Source organism: Xyrauchen texanus, chromosome 41, assembly GCF_025860055.1.
Source record: "Xyrauchen texanus isolate HMW12.3.18 chromosome 41, RBS_HiC_50CHRs, whole genome shotgun sequence".
NCBI lineage: Eukaryota > Metazoa > Chordata > Actinopteri > Cypriniformes > Catostomidae > Xyrauchen > Xyrauchen texanus.
This window is the reverse complement of record NC_068316.1, coordinates 32,221,387-32,243,404: the sequence shown is the minus strand read 5'-3', so window position 1 is coordinate 32,243,404 and position 22,018 is coordinate 32,221,387. Positions and strand designations below refer to the sequence as shown.

Sequence of the window (22,018 nt, the reverse complement as noted above, 5' to 3'; positions counted from 1 at the left end):
ATTTTGGGTATTCAGTGAGAGACTTCTTCAGCTCTAACAAACAAACAAAAACCTCTGCTCACGTTGGTACGTTTTTCCCAAAGACTGTCCCAAGACCTTACGCCACAGCCATTAATAGAATTTAGCTGGCCCATTTCCTCTGGTGTCTGCAATAAAAAACTGCCATGGCTCAGTATGTTTGTCTGTTATAGGACAAGGGATCAAGAGATATTTGCAGATTATGAAATGTCAGTTAATTACTAAGGCAGGAGGGAGTCAAGGAGAGCGGGAAGGCAGGAACGAAAGCAGGGCACCTACCCGAATGTCCTCTGGATCCAGACTGTGCTCACTCCAGGCAGACGTGATGCTGCTATTCAGGTATGACCCAGACCTTCCCATGTCCAATTCATCTTCATAGGCCTCTGTAGCAATGTCATCCCTTACATGTGTCCCCGCAAACAAGAACTGTGGGAAAGACGTGGGCATTTCAGAGATCCTCAAAAATCCAGTTGTTATTGGCCATCAAAAGAACGAAGGATTGTTGGATTTACCTTTGGCACAAGCAGTAACCCCAAAGTGATAGTGACTGTCAGGTGGGTATGAGCAAAGAATAGCATCAACATCCAGTCCGGGTGCAGTTCGGATCCAAGAGTGAACCTGCAGATGAATTTAAAGAAATTAGACTAGTTTTCTACACATTTTTCTTTGAGAAATAACAATAAAATAAAAGCCATTATATTTTTGTGCAAATCTGGTTCTAATCTGGGAAATAAAGTGCAACTGTCGAGTTCCCAGAGGTAAAAATCCAATACATTTTCTCAGAAGTTGATTTTTTACCAATAGCATAAAAACTTCCAGAAACACCTACCATTAGCTCTAGGAAGCAATGATATTTATCTGCAGAAGAAACAAGCCATAAATGCAAAAAATAATAAAAAATAAAGGGTAACACTTTCCATGAAGCCTGTATTTATTATCCATTATAAGGGTGTTCTTAACACATTATAATGTATGCATAATACCGTATAATAAACCTTATAATATGTTGTATTATCGCAACATATTTGTAATACATAATTGTAACAGCAGTTATAATATGATAACATACTTATATAACCCTATTTGAGGTTATAATGTTTAAGAGTATACTGCATTATAACACATGATCAACAGTTATAATGTATATTATAAGTTTCATATTTAGACATAGTTTATTTATGATCCAAACCTGCACAATATCTTCCTACAACTTAAGAGTGGTCTTTTACTGCTTTAAGTCAAATGACAAATGCAATATCTTCTTGTAAACATCCCAAAGAATTTAGAATGTGGTCACAATCATTTAATAGTTCTCTTTGATTGCTTTAAATAAAGTAATAAAAGCTACAATTGGGCTTCTTTTAAACAGCCATAAGATATTATGAAGTGGTTATAAGACACATTTGCTATGAACATTTCTATTGTAATACTTTGAAAATAAAATATTTTATAAAATCAACAAAACCACATAACATTATTTCAGATGTAATAGACAAATCAGTTTAAACTTGCTTACATTAAAATGAACATTGGCAGCAGAGGAATGAACAAAGTTCAACAGCTCTACTAAAGGCTTGTCACTGGTACTGTAAATTACAGATTTTTACTCATTTGCGTTCTGAGAATGTATGAAGTCACAAGAACGTTTCAAGACTATAAGCATACATTACAATGCGTTAAGAATACCCATAAAATGCTTTATAAATACAGGTTTCATTGTGTGTTATAATGCACTGTGATCTTAAAAGTTATAACCACAAATATGTAAGCATTATTTCATAGTATAACTGTTGTCACAATTATTTATGAGACAATACATCATATTATAAGATTAATTACAAGGTACTATGCATACATAATAATGCATTAAGAACACCCTTATAATGCATTAGAAATACAGGCTTCATAGAAAGTGTTACCAAATAAAGCTTAAATTTCAAATTCTGTGTGAAATATTACTCCAATCAGAGAAGGCACTGTCACCAGGAAGTGTTCTGAAAACGGGAATCACAATAACCGCCTCTCCCATAAATGATTGTCTCTCTACGTATACTTTAGATCAAGTTATACGTTTTAATATTCTAAAATACACTTCAAATACATCATAATTTACACTTACAAACATTGATCATCAACAATTATAGTCAATTTGATATTGTATATTTTCTGATTTGATTACATCATTTGCAATGCTTCATGGGATGAGTGGTTTCTTTTTTCATGAAAGATGTTAAGCCCAATCTAGTATTTTTGTCTTTGTTTTCAGACACTTTTAACATAGACTCAAAAGTTGTAACATTGTAAGTCAACTCTTCATTAAAGAAAGTGGATGGGGAAAATACTTCTGCAATCAAGGCAGCTGAAGAACTGGGCAGTCACTGTTGTACTCCATTGGGTAAATATGCTTTGAAGCAGCACCTAACAAAACATGTTTTGCTCACTATTCTCCCCCACAGGCCTTGGTTGTATTTATAGCACATATATCTGTGTCCAGACTACACTTTCACTTTGAATGAAATAATTTTATGCAAGATCATTAATCATTGCGCTCATTCAGAGAACCCATTCAACCATGGCTTTTACCAACCAGGAAGAATAAACAAATAAAATTAATAAAAAACTCTGTATGCAATATTACCAACAGAAGAAGGCCGGAAATATCAAAGTGTTAAACAATATATCATATACAGTATGTATTAGCTAAGACATTACTGAGCATCCAATATCAAGGAAGACAATTGTTTCCAGTGCTCGAAGTGAAAAATCAGTGCATCTCGCCACTAAAATTCTTCATTTGAACGTCCTGGCAAATACTGAGCATATTAAGTAACTGATTTATTAACTGGTTTTCAAAAACAGCAACTTCCTGTCAATATTTTAGTACTAAATAGATTTACTGTATATACCCATACAAAAAATCTAGAGTTCTGACATACTTGCTGAAAATGTTCCACTCATTATTTTCACATGCAAATGAGCTTGAGATTCTCCGCAAATGCTTGCCAGAAGTTTGAACCTGCAGCAAACCTTTGGTATAGCTGCATTTACATGGACCCTGGTAATCCATTTTTGATCAGACTAGAAGCTCAATATGAAAAAGAAATCCACGTCATTCAGATTAAATTGGCCACATCCGATTACAATTTTCATTCAGATTTTAAGGGGTGCTGTAAACCTTTTCTAATCCATTCATGATCTGTGCATGTTCAGTACTGACGAGGCAATGACGTCATGACGTTTCACACAATGACACATTTTTATCACAAGGCCATATTTGTGATCATCAGCGTAAAGCAGTAACAGTGGTGAATGGAGAAACACCTGTGAAATGACGACAATAAAATAATCCAAATGTCGTCATTTCACAGGTGTTTCTCCATTCACCCGGATGGGAAGTCCTGCCCATGGAACCAGCCTCAAACGTCATTGGTCAAAAGCGGCCTATGACCGATGACGTCATTTTGTCAACAAAACTGGCAAACAGCGGTGAGTTCCCGATCTCTTTTTTCTAAGCAGGGACGCGTCTATTTGCTGACGAGCGTAAGACAAAGGACCGAATCCAGATCGTTTTCTTCTGACAGCTCAACGCAACAGGAATTAAAACGGACAACCCTGCTGAAATCACACTGGATTTCCCAAGTAAGGCTTGATATCTGGGCAGATTTAGTTTAGAATCTGTGACTTTTCTTATAAAACTAAATCATATATATTTGATTGCTGAATGTTTGATGTTTTGTTTACATTTGTATGTTTAACTACGATTGCTGAACGTTTGATGTTTTGTTTACATTTGTATGTTTAACTACGATTGCTGAACGTTTCATGTTTTGTTTACATTTGTATGTTTAACTACGATCGCTGAACGTTTGATGTTTTGTTTACATTTGTATGTTTAACTACGATTGATGAACGTTTGATGTTTTGTTTACATTTGTATGTTTAACTACGATTGCTGAACGTTTCATGTTTTGTTTACATTTGTATGTTTAACTACGATTGCTGAATGTTTGATGTTTTGTTTACATTTGTATGTTTAACTACGATTGCTGATTGCTGTTTTGATTTGTGAGATCGTTATTTTTGGGTGAAATGTTATTTTATTGAGTGATCTGAACTAACAATTCAATCGCTCTGTTATCAACGTTTATCCTCTGTTAAATTCCATGCACCCCTATTTGTTCGCTCTCTCTCACACTCATTGAAATTCACAGAGTGAGCAGCACATACCTTTATGTCCGAATCAGGCAGGTGTTTTCAAATTCTCCTGCCTGTTTCGTTCAGTTCCTTTGTGTGTCTGCTCATTACCACACACACGTGGTATTAGCTCAGTTGCTCTGGATCTGATCCAGCATCTTTCTTTCCTACACATTCAAATAATCGGCTACGATCTAATCCTCCATTTTGAAACTAGTTTCCATTTTGAACCTAGTTCTCAATGTTGAAACCGATCTTCCATTTTGAAACTGGTTCCACACGTGGAGTTTAATCCGCCATTTTGTTTCCTTTGTTACCAAATCTAGACACACACCCACATACATACACTAGCATATAGCTCCACCATTTAGTTAGGACTTCAATTTTATGTTTTTGTGTTATATTCATCTAGTATTGGCAGTGTTCACTGCTGTTTGATTATAATAAATCTTGTTATATTATAATAAGTACTCCTAGTTGTTTGTTTGAATATTGTGTTGAAGCCAGCCTCTGCCACGTCAAGAACTCCAGTATTACTTCAGTATTGTTAAATTGTTGTTGTTAGAAGCCAACTGTAACCAGATTACTGTTGGATTCGTATGGCAATAATTTGACTAGCTTCTTCCCTTTTTGATTATTTTGATTATCACAAAAGCAGTTCTGATCTGATGCTTGATACATATCAGCTCTCACATCAATCTGATCACTTTATGTAGCATTCATGTAAACAGTACATTCGGAATCATCAATCGGAATTATTTCATTCAGATTAAAACAAAAAGTGTCCATGTAAAATCAACTAGAAAACTATTTTACATGTGAAAATAATGAGTGGGAAATTTGCGGCAAGTTAACATTGAGTATACCAGAACTCTCGATTATTGTAAGGGCAGCCTAATAAATACATAATATAAATTATATATTCCTTCTCTGCTAAAACTTAAAAAATAGATGGTCTGGCTAGGAGACCTTCTTGAACCAGCTAAGACCAGCAAAGCAGAGAAGGCTTGTTTAAGCTGTTTTTATGTGATTTTTTAGCAGGGTTAGCTCAGTCTGCCATCTTGAATGAAAAATGTTCGTTTCAGCATGTTGAAACACATTGTGGGTCAATCACATCCAATTCTAGCTGAAAAGAGTTATCTTCTCAGATGTCAATAAAACTATATATAAATAAAGTTTTTCAGACATTTATCAGTTAGAATGTTTGTAAAACTGAACTATTTAAGATATTTATCAGATATTAGTTAGAATGCAATGCTTTCAACTCGGAGATGTCCGTGTGAGGCAACACACTAGATTTTGAGCGCTATTTACTCATCTGTAATTGACAACAACAATAGTGAATCCCTTCAAAAACACAAGGGTGAATTATGCTCAATGATATTAGCATTCTGCTTGCATGAATGCAGAACAATAATGCCATTGAACGTCTCTGAAAACAAAAGCAGGATTATTGGTTTATATTTTATTTCTTAATATTAGCTAGATTTCACCCGCATGAGTGCCACAGCTCAACGTGTTGGAGCATGTATGCTAACCACCAAGCCACAGCCCCATATAGCAGGTTTAACCCATAAAATAATTATGCTGTGTTTTTCTGTACGTCAACATATTTTCTTTACTATGTACTTCAAGTTTATCTGTGCTGGCCTGCTGGAAGACACCTTCACCTGGAACCATGTTTGCAGCTCTGTATCTTCCAGCTCTTGTGATGGTCCTTCTGTCCCTATGAGATGACAGATGCACTGCTACAGTGAATAGCAGGACAGTATTATAAGTTTTCCTCTGTGACGAGGAGGATGGCGTGGCCTGGCTGTCAGGGTGCATGCCTGGCGCTGAGTTGGCCCAATCAGCAGGAGAGAGATAAGGAGGAGCCGGGGACATCAGAGAGAGAGAGAGAGAGACACACACAATGCTGTCTGTGTGTGGGTCTTAATGTTGAACGTGTCTGCTGAAAATAAAGCTTTTGTTACACACTGAAAAGTGTTCATTAAATGTCTGAATGGATTGTTCACCTGGTCCCTGCTTCATCCTTTCCACATTAAGAATCTGATTTGTTACATTGGTGCTGAAACTGGAGAAGGAGGATGGACGCGCTGGGGACCGGCAAACTGTTTTTTTTCTTCTTTTGTTACCCTCTCACCCCCTATCTCTCTCTTGGGCCCTCCCGCTCTCTTTCTCTCTCCCCTCTCCACTTTCTACTCAGGTAGAGAAGAGCAGCTGGTGGCGGAATGGATGAGTTGCACTAAGCTGTCTGTGTGTCTAAGCTGTCTGTGTGTGTGTGTGTGTGTGTGTGTCATAATGTTGAACGTGTCTGCTGAAAAGGAAGCTTTTCTTACACACTGAAAACTGTTCATAAAATGTCTGACGTGGATTGTTCACCAGGTCCCCGATTCCACCTTTCCACATTAAGAACCTGATTTGTTACATCCTCTTACTGCTGATACATAACCATCTCTGATTCCAGAAAAAATCTCTACAAAAGATCGTTTCTTCCTATGGCAGTGATTATCTTAAATCGTACAGTGTTTTAATTGAAACAATAGAGCGACTGCTAATATTTTTACATTTTTCTTTTTTACAGTGTTTAACTATATAATTTTTTGTATTTGTGTTGTTGATATGTGATGTGTCTTATGTTACAGTGTCAAAGAAAAATTTCCGCTCTGTGAAAACAGACTGGACAACAAAGTAAAGTAAAGTAAAGTAAAGTAAAGGACCTCTGTATCTAGTGTGCTGAAAACATTGGCTGTCATAATGCACTAACACTGTCCCATGGCTCTTCTACTATGATTAATTACTGTGGAAACAGTGGAGAGAAAGCAGCAAGCAATACGGCACTTCTGAAAGTCACATGTCCCCCCTTTGAAGTAAACTGCCTTTATCTTGTGTAAGAGTTTAAACTAAGTCCCTGCATGAATGAATGCCTCATTACAGGCTCCAAAGCCCTAAACTAAATTGTCAGAATGGGAAAGAAAGGTGATTTAAGCAATTTTGAGCGTGGCATGGTTGTTGGTGCCAGACGGGCCGGTCTGAGTATTTCACAATCTGCTCAGTTACTGGGATTTTCACGCACAACCATTTCTAATTCCATTCCAAAGAATGGTGTGAAAAGGGAAAAACATCCAGTATGCGGCAGTCCTGTGGGCGAAAATGCCTTGTTGATGCTAGAGGTCAGAGGAGAATGGGCCGACTGATTCAAGCTGATAGAAGAGCAACTTTGCCTGAAATAACCACTCGTTACAACCGAGGTATGCAGCAAAGCATTTGTGAAGCCACAACATGCACAACCTTGAGGCGGATGGGCTACACAACACATTCTCACACCCCAACTCGTCACATACGGACGATAGGGCAGGACCCCTTGGCGTCGCTTATTGACGCGCCGGGTGTACCTTTGGCGTCATTTTACGACGCGTCCGGTTTTGAAACATAAAAAACCAGTTGGAGGGCCATTGTAGCCTATTCCTTTTGATTTTTATTGACTGCGGTCTCAACTCTCGAGCCATTCGCGGCGTGAGCTTACCCGAGACGTGACATTTCAACGCCACACGCTCCGGTTCGGAGATATGTAGAACGGCGTCATTTTACGACGTGTCCGGGGTTTTAAACATCAAAAAACAGTTGGAGGGCCATTGCAGCCTATTCCTTTTGATTGTTATTTATCGCGGTCTCGACTCTCCACCCGTTCGCGGCGTGAGCTTACCCGAGACGTGACATTTCAACGCTACACGCTCCGGGTATGGGACTGCCCTGCGCATCGAAAAATGACGCCAAAGGTATACCTGGCGCGTCAATATGTGACGAAACTGCCCGAAGCGTCCGTATGTGACGACTCGGGGTGAGAATGTGTTGGGCTACAACAGCAGAAGACCCCACCGGGTACCACTCATCTCCACTACAAATAGGAAAAGAGGCTACAATTTGCAAGAGCTCACCAAAATTGGACAGTTGAAGACTGGAAAAATGTTGCCTGGTCAGATGAGTCTCGATTTCTGTTGAGACATTCAGATGGTAGAGTCAGAATTTGGCGTAAACAGAATGAGAACATGGATCCATCATGCCTTGTTACCACTGTGCAGGCTGGTGGTGGTGGTGTTGTAATGGTGTGGGGGATGATTTCTTGGCACACTTTAGGCCCCTTAGTGCCAATTGGGCATCGTTTAAATGCCACGGCCTACCTGAGCATTGTTTCTGACCATGTCCATCCCTTTATGGCCACCATGTACCCATCCTCTGATGGCTACTTTCAGCAGGATAATGCACCATGTCACAAAGCTGAAATCATTTCAAATTGGTTTCTTGAACATGACAATGAGTTCACTGTACTAAAATGGCCCCCACAGTCACCAGATCTCAACCCAATAGAGCATCTTTGGGATGTGGTGGAACGGGAGCTTCTTGCCCTGGATGTGCATCCCACAAATCTCCATCAACTGCAAGATGCTATCCTATCAATACGGGCCAACATTTCTAAAGAATGCTTTCAGCACCTTGTTGAATCAATGCCATGTAGAATTAAGGCAGTTCTGAAGGCAAACACAGTATACGTATGGTGTTCCTAATAATCCTTTAGGTGAGTGTATATTATCTGCATGCACAGCACGCTTCAGAATGACAGTTGCTCTGTTGTTGACACACACTCATAGCACGCGCACACACGGCTCATGAAGCGCTAGTTAATAACTACTGGTGTTAGCGTAACTCAAAGTTCTTCCTGGAATGTTCAGCCAAAATAAAAGCCAGAGGGTTTTAAAGATACAAAATTATGACTGAATATAACTTTATTAATATTATTATTAAATTACAATAATATTTAAATTGACTGATATCCTATAACAACTCAAATTAACACACAAGAGATCCACTAAAGAATCCATTCCACATTCCAGGTCCATATACAATGTGGGGGAAATGCGCCAACAGAACAGGCTTCATGTTCACTGAAGATTTTCACTGGAATAATTGTTCATTTTGCTGCTGCGTTATACACTATAGTAGTAGACATGAAAGGTTTTCTTTATATGCTCATTTATTTTATGTAATTTTTCTCTGTTTACACTATTTTATAATGAAATGTGTAGTTACAGAAAAAGTGGTTTATGTGTACCCATCACTATTAACTACACATTTTGTCAAAATTGAGTTATGACTGAAATCGGGTCCCTTAAGCCCAAAGTATACTTTAGCACTAATTTGCACTAATTAGTGGGTTCACAAGGTGGCAACACTACCATTTGAGCCATTGCTGTTACGAAGAAGCACTAGAAGAAGATGAAATCGCCACTAAACTTCAGCAGATGAAGGTAAAAACAACAACAGTGGATGTACATGTCAAGAGTACCTGTGTGAGGAGGTCTGGAGGTACCAACATTTGTATAATTCGAGTCTGAAGGAATACAGTATAAAGACATATTTATGGCTCTAAACCCCAAAAGAAAAATGGTCCATTATCTCATATCAGTCATAGCGTGCATGCGCCAACCGACTGTGTATGCACGCACAGTCAAGTCAAGTCAATTTTATTTGTATGCTTTACAGAATATCATTAACAGACGATAAAACTGTAATGTCTATAAAGTCGATTAATCATCATTGTGTAATTTAGATAAAATACGATTATATAGCACAGTTATATAGAGTATACTTTGACAGGCTCGTATTCGGCTGTACACAGATGCTGAGTGTTAGTGCCAAATAGGAAGTATACCTAGGGCTTTAGACTATGATCTTTCTTGTGGCAGACGGGTTTGCTTCAACTTTGCTCAGATTCAGAGAAAACCGAGTTTGAAATGTGCAGTTACAACAAAATTCGTACTAAAAAAATATAGTCATTTTTAAGATTCAGTGTTGGTGTAGTGACTGCTTTTTGCCTTTGTGAAGCAGTACTGTAGTGCTCTAGCAAGTCACTCACCTTATAATGTGGAATATTCCAGAGAGGATTAGTTCATTGTGCACTGCAATGGCCATGTAGCGTGGCTCATGGAAGGCCGAGGGTACGGTCCTCACCGCATAACACAGATACACCCCCCACAGCAGGAAGAGGAATTCAGCTGTTTGAGAGAGGTAGTAAAGAGTTGACACACAACTGACCAGCACCTCTGGTCCACAGGTCTATCCAAGTATAATGTGCTTGTCAAAACCTTTCTGTTACAAACCAATATAGCTCTAGAACTGGATTGAAAAGACCAGCATGATAAAGAAAAAGGACATTCAATAAATGCAATAATAGCCATCTGGATTGCCTGTATTCTCTGGACACTGCTTGACAGACAATTGCAAATGAAGCTGTAGAAGCTATTCCAGAATTTTATAGATCCAAATCCCTATTGGCACTTCCTACATAATGTCAGCCAGTCAGCAGGCCTGACAGCAATAAACATGCGTTCTCCCAGTGAAAATCTGTCATCATCATTGTGATGTTTACGTTCCAATAAGCCATACTTGGGTATAACACATCAGGATAAACGTGTGATGCTTCTATTTGTCATAGTACTGCTGATACATCCTGTGACTCTACTATGTAAGATGGCCTTGAAATATCACTTTTGACTTGAGTAACTATTTACTATATGTAATGACTAGCAATAGGCTAACACAGGGTTTCCTTACCAGGGTTTGCAAAGCCCTATCATAAGTCATTTTGAAATTTATTCACATGCAGGAAATGAATTTTCACAAGTTACAATGTTAATTCTTGAGATCAGTAATAGAATTACTACTAGGGACAAATACACATTCTTGATATAACTAATTGCATTTTTTACATAGTTAAAACATCGAAAATTGAGTGATTACTTGAGGAAACACACTTTCTTGTTATCAAAAATGGAATTTTAACTATAGTAACAGTCTTTTTTTATATTTGATAACTGCATTTTCACTAGTAGAATTTCACAATGATCGCACCCGTTCAAAACACAATTACAGATACCTGTAATTAATCTCTTACTAGTTATAATTCCAAGTAATTGTGCCATTTTTGATATCAATAATGACATTGTTACTGTGCTAATACCCATTCCGATATTAACAACTGAATTACAACTAAAAATGCTACACTTTGATATCTGTAATTTGGTTTTCACTAGTAGCAATGTTAATTTCAGATATCGCAACTAGTAAAAAAGTTTAATATCTGTCCTCTTCCATTTATTGATATCGGAAATCCATTTCCAGTTAGCTAAATATATATATAAATATATATATATCTAGAACTGGATTGCTGATGCAACGTTAAACTGCCAGCAGGCGGTGAAACCACCAGAAGTGTTCGAGAGGCCATCTTAGTATGCCATAGAGCCTCAATGACTGACGGGTGAAAACACCCCCGTTTCATGATCTCTGACCTGTGGATATGACAGGTGCATTTGGCCCTCTAGTGACAATCATGTTTAATTGGCTGTTATGGATAATATTCGTTACGAGGGAGATGATATACATGGATCGCCATGTCAGAGCATTCACCTGTCCCGGTGTTCAGTCTATCAGTACAGCACAACGATCACCAAAGGAAGCGGCAAAACTTTCCACAAGTTGTAATCTGATTGTATAGAGTGACAATACATTCTTAACCCCGAAAGGGACTTTAAAAAAGTGAGACCGGGATTTTTTCGACTGAAATGCCCGAGATTTGCTTGTTTTCATATTGAAGCGCTCTCTGTAGTCATCCATGGTTACATGTCATATATATGTGTGTTTGTTTGCCATTTAAATCTAGCGTGTCAATTTCAACCAACTTTGCCAGTGATGGAGGGAGAGAGAGAGCTCTTATTTAAGTGACCGCGAGAGCAAGGCACTTTTTGATAAAAACATGAACAAACATTTAAATTATCACAATAAATAAGTCTGAAAATGTCTGTTTGTATCTTACTTCAGTTTCAGTGAACTTGTTCATATTCGGCTGATCTGTTTGCTGATGAAGTTTGATAGAGGTGGATACTGTTTGATATACAGTAGATATACATAACTTGCTCTGGCTCTGAGTTTAAATAAATACATATGTAGGACATTTGTGTTGTAGGGATGTACATGCAGATTTCAGATATAAAATCGGTGATTGAATGACTAATGTTTACTCGCTAAAATTAGATGATTTCCTAATAAATCAATTACATTAGAATGTTTGGGAATAGCAATATGGCGGCGCTGTGGCTTCACTGATATGACATCATGAGCAATCCAGTTATACATATAATTGGTCACGCCCCCCTTCTGAAACGTCAAAAACTTTAGCTTATCGGAAGTAATCAAACTGTACAAGATTAACAGCATTTTCTTTCATCTTCATATAACGTAAAAAAAATAATTAAAAAATACTATGTAAACTGAATGAAAAGTTGCACTTCACTGAAAAATTATTTGTCATTTGTCACAATGCCAACATTGTCTGTTATTTTATGTATACTTTCTGTATTACATAAATGCATAAAACATTGTAATAATGCCTATACATTTTCAGACCATAGAAAAACAGAAGGAAAAATAAATAAATAAATAAATAAAAGGTGAAACTGCTGCAGGAGCAACCCCAGGACATGTAAACATTGCAAACCGAATCCTGCATTCATCTGCATTTAAATAGCAGAACGTTTTTCTCTCAGTGGAGACATTTACACTACATATTTATTTTAAAAATAATAATAATACTAATTGCAAGGATTTATACCTGTGAATGTTAATCCGCCTCAGTAGTATCTATAAGAGCATTTCTAAACTCCAGTAAACTTCCAGTAATAATAAACAACTGTGATTGGCCCATCCTAGCCAGCGCTGAGAAAAGTAACAGGTTCTACGTTTCAGCGACAAGACTGAGAAATGAGAGGATGGTGATAGGCTGTCCAAGTTCCAAAAGCACAATGCAAGTCGTCCTTAAATCTTGTGCCTTATATATCAATTCTTCTGAAGCCATTCGATAGTGTTTGTGTGGGGGACCGACCAAAATATCAGTGTAAATTATGTATAATGTATGTTATGTTTAACTGCAGGGAAGTTTTATATTATTCAACTCGCTGAACACGCAAATGTGCTTACCTGACAGAACATGTTCTATCTTAGCATAATTCAGCCACTAGGTGGCACTCTAAAATCTCATAGGTTTGTAATATGTAATAAGAATGCAGAAAATATAATAATAAGTAATTTCAATAAACATAATCATTTTCAATATTCAATCAAGTAAAATAAACATTTAACAAGAAATTGAAGGAATATTTAAGGTTAAATACAAGTCAAACTCAATCAACAGCATTTGTGGCAAATGTTGATTACCACAAAATAATTTCAACTTGTCCCTCTTTTTCTTTAAAAAAGCAAAAATCTACACTTACAATGGAAGAGACATTTTTAAAGGCAAAAATGTGAAGCTTGTAATTTTATAAAAGCACTAACATTAATTCTTCTGTTAAAACTTGTGTTTCATTTAAACAGTAAAGTTTTTTAAATAGATGTTTTTACGGTCAATTTATGGTTTTAGAGTTTACATTGTTATGTCATCATGGGAACAAAGTTGTAAAACTGGCTATAACTTTACACAGATGCGGTTAAGTGATTTCATCACACTAAAATCATGTTTACATGCATTTTGTTTACATCTTGTGGCTATACTTTTGAAACAGTGAGTATTTTAACGTTTACGAATTGGCCCCATTGACTTTCATTGTGAGTGTCTCTCTGGAACCCAGAGTTCAGCTTTTTTATAGAGAAAAGAATTGGAATTGGAAATGAACTGGAATACATTTTTGTGTTAATGTGGTGGGGCAGCGGTGGTTATTCTATGAACATGCGCTACATGGATGGCTTTCACTTGCTTTCTGCATCTTTATATTAGTGTCTCCTGATGAACGTGTTTAGATGCATTCTTCCTGCAAAGGAGAAGGGAGAATACGGTGACAAACTACGCAAACGGGGCCCCCCCTGGGAGTTGTGGGTCCTTGGGCTTCAGCCCGTGCATTAATGTGCCCCTTCCAAGTGCACATGTAGTGTTGCAATTCACAGTTCATTGGTTGATTCCAAGTAATCTACTGCCCAATGCCAGTTATAAATTGAATTGGCAAAAATATATATATATATATATATATATATATATATTATTTTATTGTTATATTTACCTACATTTTTGCCATTCATTTATTTTAAACGTGTCCATTTATTGTCCAATATAATTTTTTAAGTTAAAAATGTATTTAAACTTTATTTTTAAACTAATAAACTGATGATTGTATCCTTTACTGGTTTTTATTTTTTTGTGCCACTTCTCTACATTTTATCCAGGCAGTTTTATTCCATTTATGGATACATCTAGAGTGATTTTCACAAGCTGGTACTCATTAAGATGCCAAACAGTGGCAAAGAAAGCTCTCAGGATACAGAGGTCCACTCACCCACAGCTATCATGTAATCCCATCGGTCCAGCAGACACATGCTGAACTGCAGGCCGTCATTGGTGAAGCCCACACTGATAAGAGCGACATGTTTGTTTGGGTTCTGACAAACAGCAGAGGTCCAGGCGACTGCAAACCACAACACAATGAGCAGTATAACACACAGCAGACGCAGAACTCTCCAGCTCGTCATGTATGGGATCCGTTGAGCTGTGCGTGACAGGAACACCTTCAGAACCCTGGAGAACAGAAACAACAAAAAGTTCATCATAATCATCTTCATACTGAAACTGCTGTGGGCTTAAAGAAACACCTAAATGTGCTAGTACAAAAGATTGTAATTATTCATTCCATAAGAGCTTTTGAATGGGAACAATGGATTCCTATGGCACTATTCAAATCACTTTCCAAAATAATCATCCACCAACAATGCAAAGGTTTTTTTTACGGAGAGTGTTACGATTTTTATTTTCATTTGTTGTTATTTTCCAGAGTAAAAACGATTTTGCAAGACAAACCTCCGGCGAAAGGTCCATTGACATAAAATGTAAACCTAGTTTTCCAGGGGTAAAATAGGTTTACATTTTTATGTGAATGGACCTTTCGCCGGAGGTTTGTCTTGCAAAATCGTCATGATTTGGAGTGAACAGCCCTTACAGAGTCTCTATCCATGTTTACGACCACGGAGGTCATTTCAGAGTCTCTGTCCATGTATACGACCACGGAGGTCTTTTCCGAGTCTCTCTATCCATGTTCACGACCACAGAGGTCGTCTCAGAGTATCTGCCCATGTATACGACCACGGAGGTCGTTTCTAAGTCTCTGTCCATGTTCATGACCGCAGAGGTCGTCTCTGAGTCTCTGTCTATGCTCACGACCACAGAGGTCGTTCCCTAGACTCAGTCCATACCCACTACCACAGAGGTCGCTCCCAAGACTCCGCTCATGTTCACTACCACTGAGGACTTTTCCCAGTCAATTAGGACACTTAGTTTCGAGCCTCCCACTGCTCCACCTTCCACGACATGGCCCCTCATCACGGCTGCCAAGCCCGAGTTCCACGTCATGGCCGCCATGCTAGAGTCTGCTCCATGCCATGTCACGCCTGAGTCTGCTCCAGGTGATGTCTCGCCCCAGCCTACTTCATGCCATGTCACAGCCATGCTTCAGCCTGCTCCATGCCATGTCACAGCCATGCCTCAGCCTGCTCCATGGCATGTCACAGCCACGCCTCACGTTCACGTTCCAGGCCCGCCTCTACTCCGCGGTCCAAGCTCACCTCTGCTCCATGGTCCAGGCCCGCCTCTGTTCCACGGTCCAGGCCCACCTCTGCTCCACGGTCCATGCCTGCCTCCACTTCACGGTCCAGGCCCGCCTCCGCCCCACAGGGGACTTCCATCCCTACGCCTCCACCTTGGTCCTCAGCCCAATCGGCTCTGCCCCTCGAGCCCCTCATGGCTCCACCCACCATACCACCCCCAACGGACTCCGCCTTGATCCCATGCTCCACGCCCTGTCATGCCCAGACCATGCCCAAAGAACCCCCCCAGCTTCCTACATAACTTTGGGATTTATTACATGTATAATGTCTGAGTTCATGTTTTTGGGCGTTGGGAGCCGCCCCTAGTGGTGGGGATATGTAATGTTGAATGTGAGTGTAGCTGTATATGTCAAGCCATGTTTTAGTCATATTTATAGTTAGGATTTCACATTTATTTAATAAATTGCACTTGGGTTCTCACTTCATCGTCATCGTCATTGCTTATCTCATTTAGTACACAATAAGTGGGATTCCATCATCACATTTTAATACAAATTTTGGTTTATTTCTTAAATGTTGGATGGAAACACCAAGATGCAAATGGCGGCCAAACGTTTGGAATAATATACAAATTTTACTCTAATTGAAAGAAACGTTTATTCACCAAAGTGGCATTCAACTGATCACAATGTATTGTCAGGACATTAATAACGTGATCAATTATTATTATAATTAGATTTTTTTTTTTTACATCTTAAACTACTTCAAAGAGTGCAGCAATGACAGCTTTGCAGATCTTTGGCATTCTAGCTGTCAGTTTGTCCAGATACTCAGGTGACATTTCACCCCACACTTCCTGTAGCACTTGCCATAGATGTGACTGTCTTGTCGGACACTTCTCACACACCTTACAGTCTAACTGATCCCACAAAAGATCAATGGGGTTAAGATCCATAACACTCTTTTCCAATTATCTGTCCTATGTCTTTGCCCACTCCAACCTTTTCTTTTTGTTTTTCTGTTGCAAAAGTGGCTTTTTCTTTGCAATTTTTCCCATAAGGCTGCACTCCTGAGTCTTCTCTTCACTGTTGTACATGAAACTGGTGTTGAGCAGGTAGAATTCAATGAAGCTGTCAGCTGAGGACATGTGAGGCATCTATTTCTCAAACTAGAAACTCTGATGTACTTATCCTCTTGTTTAGTTGTAAATCTGGTCTTCCACATCTCTTTCGGTGCTTGTTAGATCAGTTTTCCTTTGTCTTTGAAGACTCTAGTGAAAATATGGGGTTGCATAGTGGAATGGAGGCAGATCTAAATGTGAGAGTTATCAGTGAAATTGATCAGTGATCTCAACACATTTATGATCAAAATGACAACATAAACACAGAAGCACATCACGCTCTTTTCTTACGAAGAGGCTGTAGCCATTGAAAAACGAGCGAGTAAAAGAGAATCATATTTTAACGTTTTGAATCCCAATACACTAAATATAAAGGGGAAAAAAAAACACTTTCTTGTGCTGAGCATGCCAAGATAACGGCATTCAAAAATATAATTAAATTCCAGAGGCATCCAAAGCATTGTATTCATTAGTGATCACCTGAGCAATTCATGTCTCGAACACAACCGAGAATTCGCTGTTATTCCTCCTCATTCAAAATGTAAATTCAAGGCAGCTGACTCATAACCAAGGAAGTTTGGGTTAAGGTACGATAGTTTTGAAGGAAAACAGCTGAAAATACACCTTGCCATCTTCTCCAACATGCGATTGACACTTCATTCAACTTTACGCAAGGTAAGAAAGTGGTGGGGTATAAGCAGACTAAATGAATGGAGAAGTCCTGCATATGTTACCAGAGAGAAGTATGTTGTTTCACCAGAAGATAGAGTTATGACATTCTGATTAAAGATTACGAGGTCAAAAAAAAACAAAAAACATGCATGGATGGATCATTAATATGCATTTAGATAGGGTGAATTTGTTTTTTTTTTCATGCCAACTTTAAATAAAAGAGCCACAGTGGCTACAACTTCCATTTTCATTTAAAGTTTCCCCAGAAGTGATGATTTTATTCTCATGAACATTTGCATAAATACAAATTTAAAATTGGGATGGACACCTGACTTAAATGACAGTGGACAAATGCATTGGCACCACCAGCCTTCTAATACTAACTTAACTCAATTGTCTGGTTGGGATTTGAAAAAACCCTCTGGATAGTTTGGATTCATGTTGAGTTTATGGTCATTATGAATAATAATAAATTCAGTCTTCTCTTTGTGTGTGCCCTTATTCCTTCATGTCAAAACCTGTCTTGTCAAATAATCTTCCCCTTATACAGTGCACCCAGAAAGTATTCACAGCACTTCACTTTTTCCACATTTTGTTATGTTACAGCCTTCTTCCAAAATTGATTAAATTCATTATTTTCCTCAAAATTCTACAAACAATACCCCATAATGACAATGTGAAAGAAGTTTTTTTGAAATCTTTGCAAATTTATTAAAAATAAAAAATGAAAGAAATCACATGTACATAAGTATTCACAGCCTTTGCTCAATACTTTCTCAAAGCACCTTTGGCACTAATTACAGCCTCAAGTCTTTTTGTGTTGTGACCAGAACACACACACACAAGACGAGACAGTCACAATGTAGATGAAAAACTGCTTTATTCGCGAATAAAGCAGTGCAGGCAAAAGTACAAACAGGGTAAATCCAGAGAGAATGGTCAAGGGGGAGCGTAGGGTCAAAAGCCGGGGAATCAAAGATATAAAGGGGGCAAATCCGGGAGAGTAGTCGAGGGGAGCGAGGGTCAAAGTCGGGGTAAACAGGATGAAACAAACACGTAGCAAGAGGGGACTAGAGGGAGCAAAAGACAGGGGAACAAGAGGAGCTGGCAAGCTAAGAGGTAACAAGTAGGGAGGTCAAAACTAGACGAGACTAGCGGGGCAAAGGTACGGGAAACTAAACACAATAACCAACAAGATACAAACGGAAGGATAGTGTATTTATAGGGGCGAGTGCAGGTGTAAACAATGACAGGTGACGAGACGAGTGCAGGTGAAACTAATGTGGGGATAGGAAGCGCGTGAGTGCAGGTGGTCATAATGTTCAGGCTGAAGCACTTGAGAAGCGAGCATGAGTCAGAGGGGGGAGATAGTTTACGAGCGAGAGCTCGTAATAGCAAAACCGGGCGTGGAAGCCCGAGGGAGGAAAAAGAGCGTATGAGCTCAAGGGGGCGGAGCGAGGGAGCGGGAAGCGAGCACGCTCGCGGAGTGCATGTGTGCGTGCATGAGGAAGCGGAGATGGGGCAGAGGAGCGGGGTTCGTGACATGTGTATGATGCTACAAGCTTGGGACACCTATTTTTGGGCAGTTTCTACCATTCTTCTTTGCAGGACCTCTCAAGCTCCATCAAGGTGGATAGGGAGTGTTGGAGCACAGCCATTTTCAGATCTCTCCAGAGATGTTCAATCGGGTTCAAGTCTGGGCTCTGGCTGGGCCACTCAAGGACATACACAGAGTTGTCCCGTAGCCACTCCTTTGTTATCTTGGCTGTGTGCTTAGGGTCATTGTCCTGTTGGAAGATGAACCTTTGCCCCAGTCTGAGGTCCAGAGCGCTCTGGAGCATGTTTTCATCAAGGATGTCTCTGTACATTGATGTATTCACCTTTCCCTCGACCCTGACCAGTCTCCCAGTTCCTACCACTGAAAAACATCCCCACAGCATGATGCTGCCACCACCATGCTTCACTGTAGGGATGGTATTGGCCAGGTGATGAGCAGTGTATAGTTTCCTCCATACATGACGCTTGCCATTCAGGCCAAAGAGTTCAATCTTTGTTTCTCAAGGTCTGAGAGTCCTTCAGGTGCCTTTTGGCGAACTCCAGGCGGGCTGTCATATGCCTTTTATAGAGGAGTGGCTTCCGTCTGGCCACTCTATCATATAGGCCTGATTAGTGGAGGGCTGCAGAGATTGTTGTTCTTCTGGAAGATTCTCCTCTCTCCACAGAGACGCTGGAGCTCTGTCAGAGTGACCATCGGGTTCTTGGTCACCCCCCTTACTAAGGCACTTCTCCCCCGATCGCTCAGTTTGGCCGGGCGGCCAGCTCTAGGAAGCATCCTGGTTGTTCCAAACTTCTTTCATTTACGGATGAAGGCCACTGTGCTCATTGGGACCTTCAATGCTGCAGACATTTTTCTGTACCCTTCCCCAGATCTGTGCTTCGATACAATCCTGTCTCGGAGGTCTACAGACAATTCCTTGGACTTCATGGCTTGGTTTGTGCTCTGACATGCACTGTTAACTGTGGGACCTTATATAGACAGGTGTGTGCCTTTCCAAATCATGTCCAATCAACTGAATTTATCACAGGTGGACACCAATCAAGCTGTAGAAACATCTCAAGGATGATCAGTGGAAACAGGAAGCACCTGAGCTCAATTTTGAGTGAGTGTCTATTCACAAGGCTGTGAATACTTATATACATGTGATTTGTTTCGTTTTTTATTTTTAATAAATTTGCAAATATTTCTACAAAAATAAAACAAAATAAAACAAAGATTTCAAACAAATTTCTTTCACGTTGTCATTATGGGGTATTGTTTGAAGAATTTTGAGGAAAATAATGAATTTAATCCATATTGGAATAAGGCTGTAACATAACAAAATGTGGAAAAAGCGAAGCGCTGTGAATACTTTCCAGATGCACTGTAAATGGCTGTAACATGCGAGACTTCCTCATCCTCACCCTTTCTCTTAGTGTCATTGATAAAGCGTCCTCTACACCCCTTTTAATGAGCTTCTAGAAAACATTGATCTGGACGATGTGTTAACTTTCACCCCAATGAAACACAAGCCCATTTCTGTCCAGATCTGCAGTTTGGCCATTCATCTTTGTTGCTTTAATTATGAATATCATTGGGATTTTCTGACATTTCCAGCAGATATTGAACCCAAAACCCTACATTTTCTTCTGTGTATGTTCTTCAAATTGTGAATCTCACGAAGACATGACTAGGTCATATTAAAAAAAAAAAAAGTAATTGTATTCTGTGCTACAAAAAATAATTTCTTATTGAGTGTTTTGGTATTTTTTTCAGTATAAATATCTACATGTTTTTAAAAAGAGATACATTTACTTGAGAAGCAAAAATACATTATATATTTTTATATAGTCTTGTTTTCAGGGAAATCTAACAAAATGTTATAATGATTATGCATAAGAAAAATAAACTTGATTCAATGGTAAATCAAATGTATTTTTCTTACCCCATTGGCAAATTGTTTATTTATTTTAAGCATAAACCCCACCAGATTTGGTTAGATTTCTCTGAAAACAAGACTAAATATCTTCTGGCATTCTGCTTCTTATGTCATTTTCTCTTGTTATAATGATGCTTAAATATTTTTACTGGTAAATAATATTATTGTAAATAAAAAAGTCTTTTTTTGCAGTGTGAATAAAAGTCTTTATAAAAGCCTATTTTTAGGACCATTTAAAATGTTTGTATTGTGATATAATTTTTCAACACATTTTTCTTCCAGATCCTCAGTACTGTAATGCATCCAGGCATTTTACTTTAGCTTTTTTGTAATTGCCATTATTCTTTTGACATTTGGCATCATTGTCATACAGTAAAATGTGGTAATATAATGCAATTCTTTTATTTTATTTTATTTAAATCAGTATAAATGAAAGGCAGTACAACACATACTACCACGATGTCTAAGTACTTTACAATTGAAAGTTTTTTGTTTTATTATATAGTATGTATACTATACTGTGTATAGCATTTACATTTTCTGTATGCAAACAATATTGGATGGCTTTCTACATATTTGCCAAAGTGTGCAGTATACAATAGAGCATACTGCATGTGTATACTATGCAGTAAGCAGTATGCTAGAATTACTTTCTGGTATTTTACACATGTAGCAATGTCTCATTGTGAAAGCAGGCTATTTGTTGAACCGTCTATGAACTAAGAGCTGTACTAAGCTTAAAACGTTTCCTGACGGCAATCCCAGATATATACATTTTAACTGACAAAACTGATCAGGCCAGGGCCAATATTTCTTGATCGCATTATTGCATTACAATAATGAGGATTGTGTACATGTGCTTAACTGTCCTGATAAAAAAATAAATATCCATCCA

At 38.6% G+C, this 22,018-nt stretch overlaps 1 protein-coding gene across 1 annotated transcript in view; it reads right to left on the bottom strand.

Annotated features, from left to right (window-relative positions):
- Positions 1-22,018, bottom strand: part of gpr158a (G protein-coupled receptor 158a) — a 146,103-nt gene that overhangs the window by 2,752 nt on the left and 121,333 nt on the right. The window contains exons 7-11 of the mRNA XM_052113439.1: positions 14,595-14,833; positions 10,127-10,265; positions 531-636; positions 298-444; positions 63-146 (exon numbers count right to left, since the gene is read on the bottom strand). Coding sequence (XP_051969399.1) covers positions 63-146; positions 298-444; positions 531-636; positions 10,127-10,265; positions 14,595-14,833 — 715 coding nt within the window. The remainder of the gene's footprint in view (positions 1-62; positions 147-297; positions 445-530; positions 637-10,126; positions 10,266-14,594; positions 14,834-22,018) is intronic.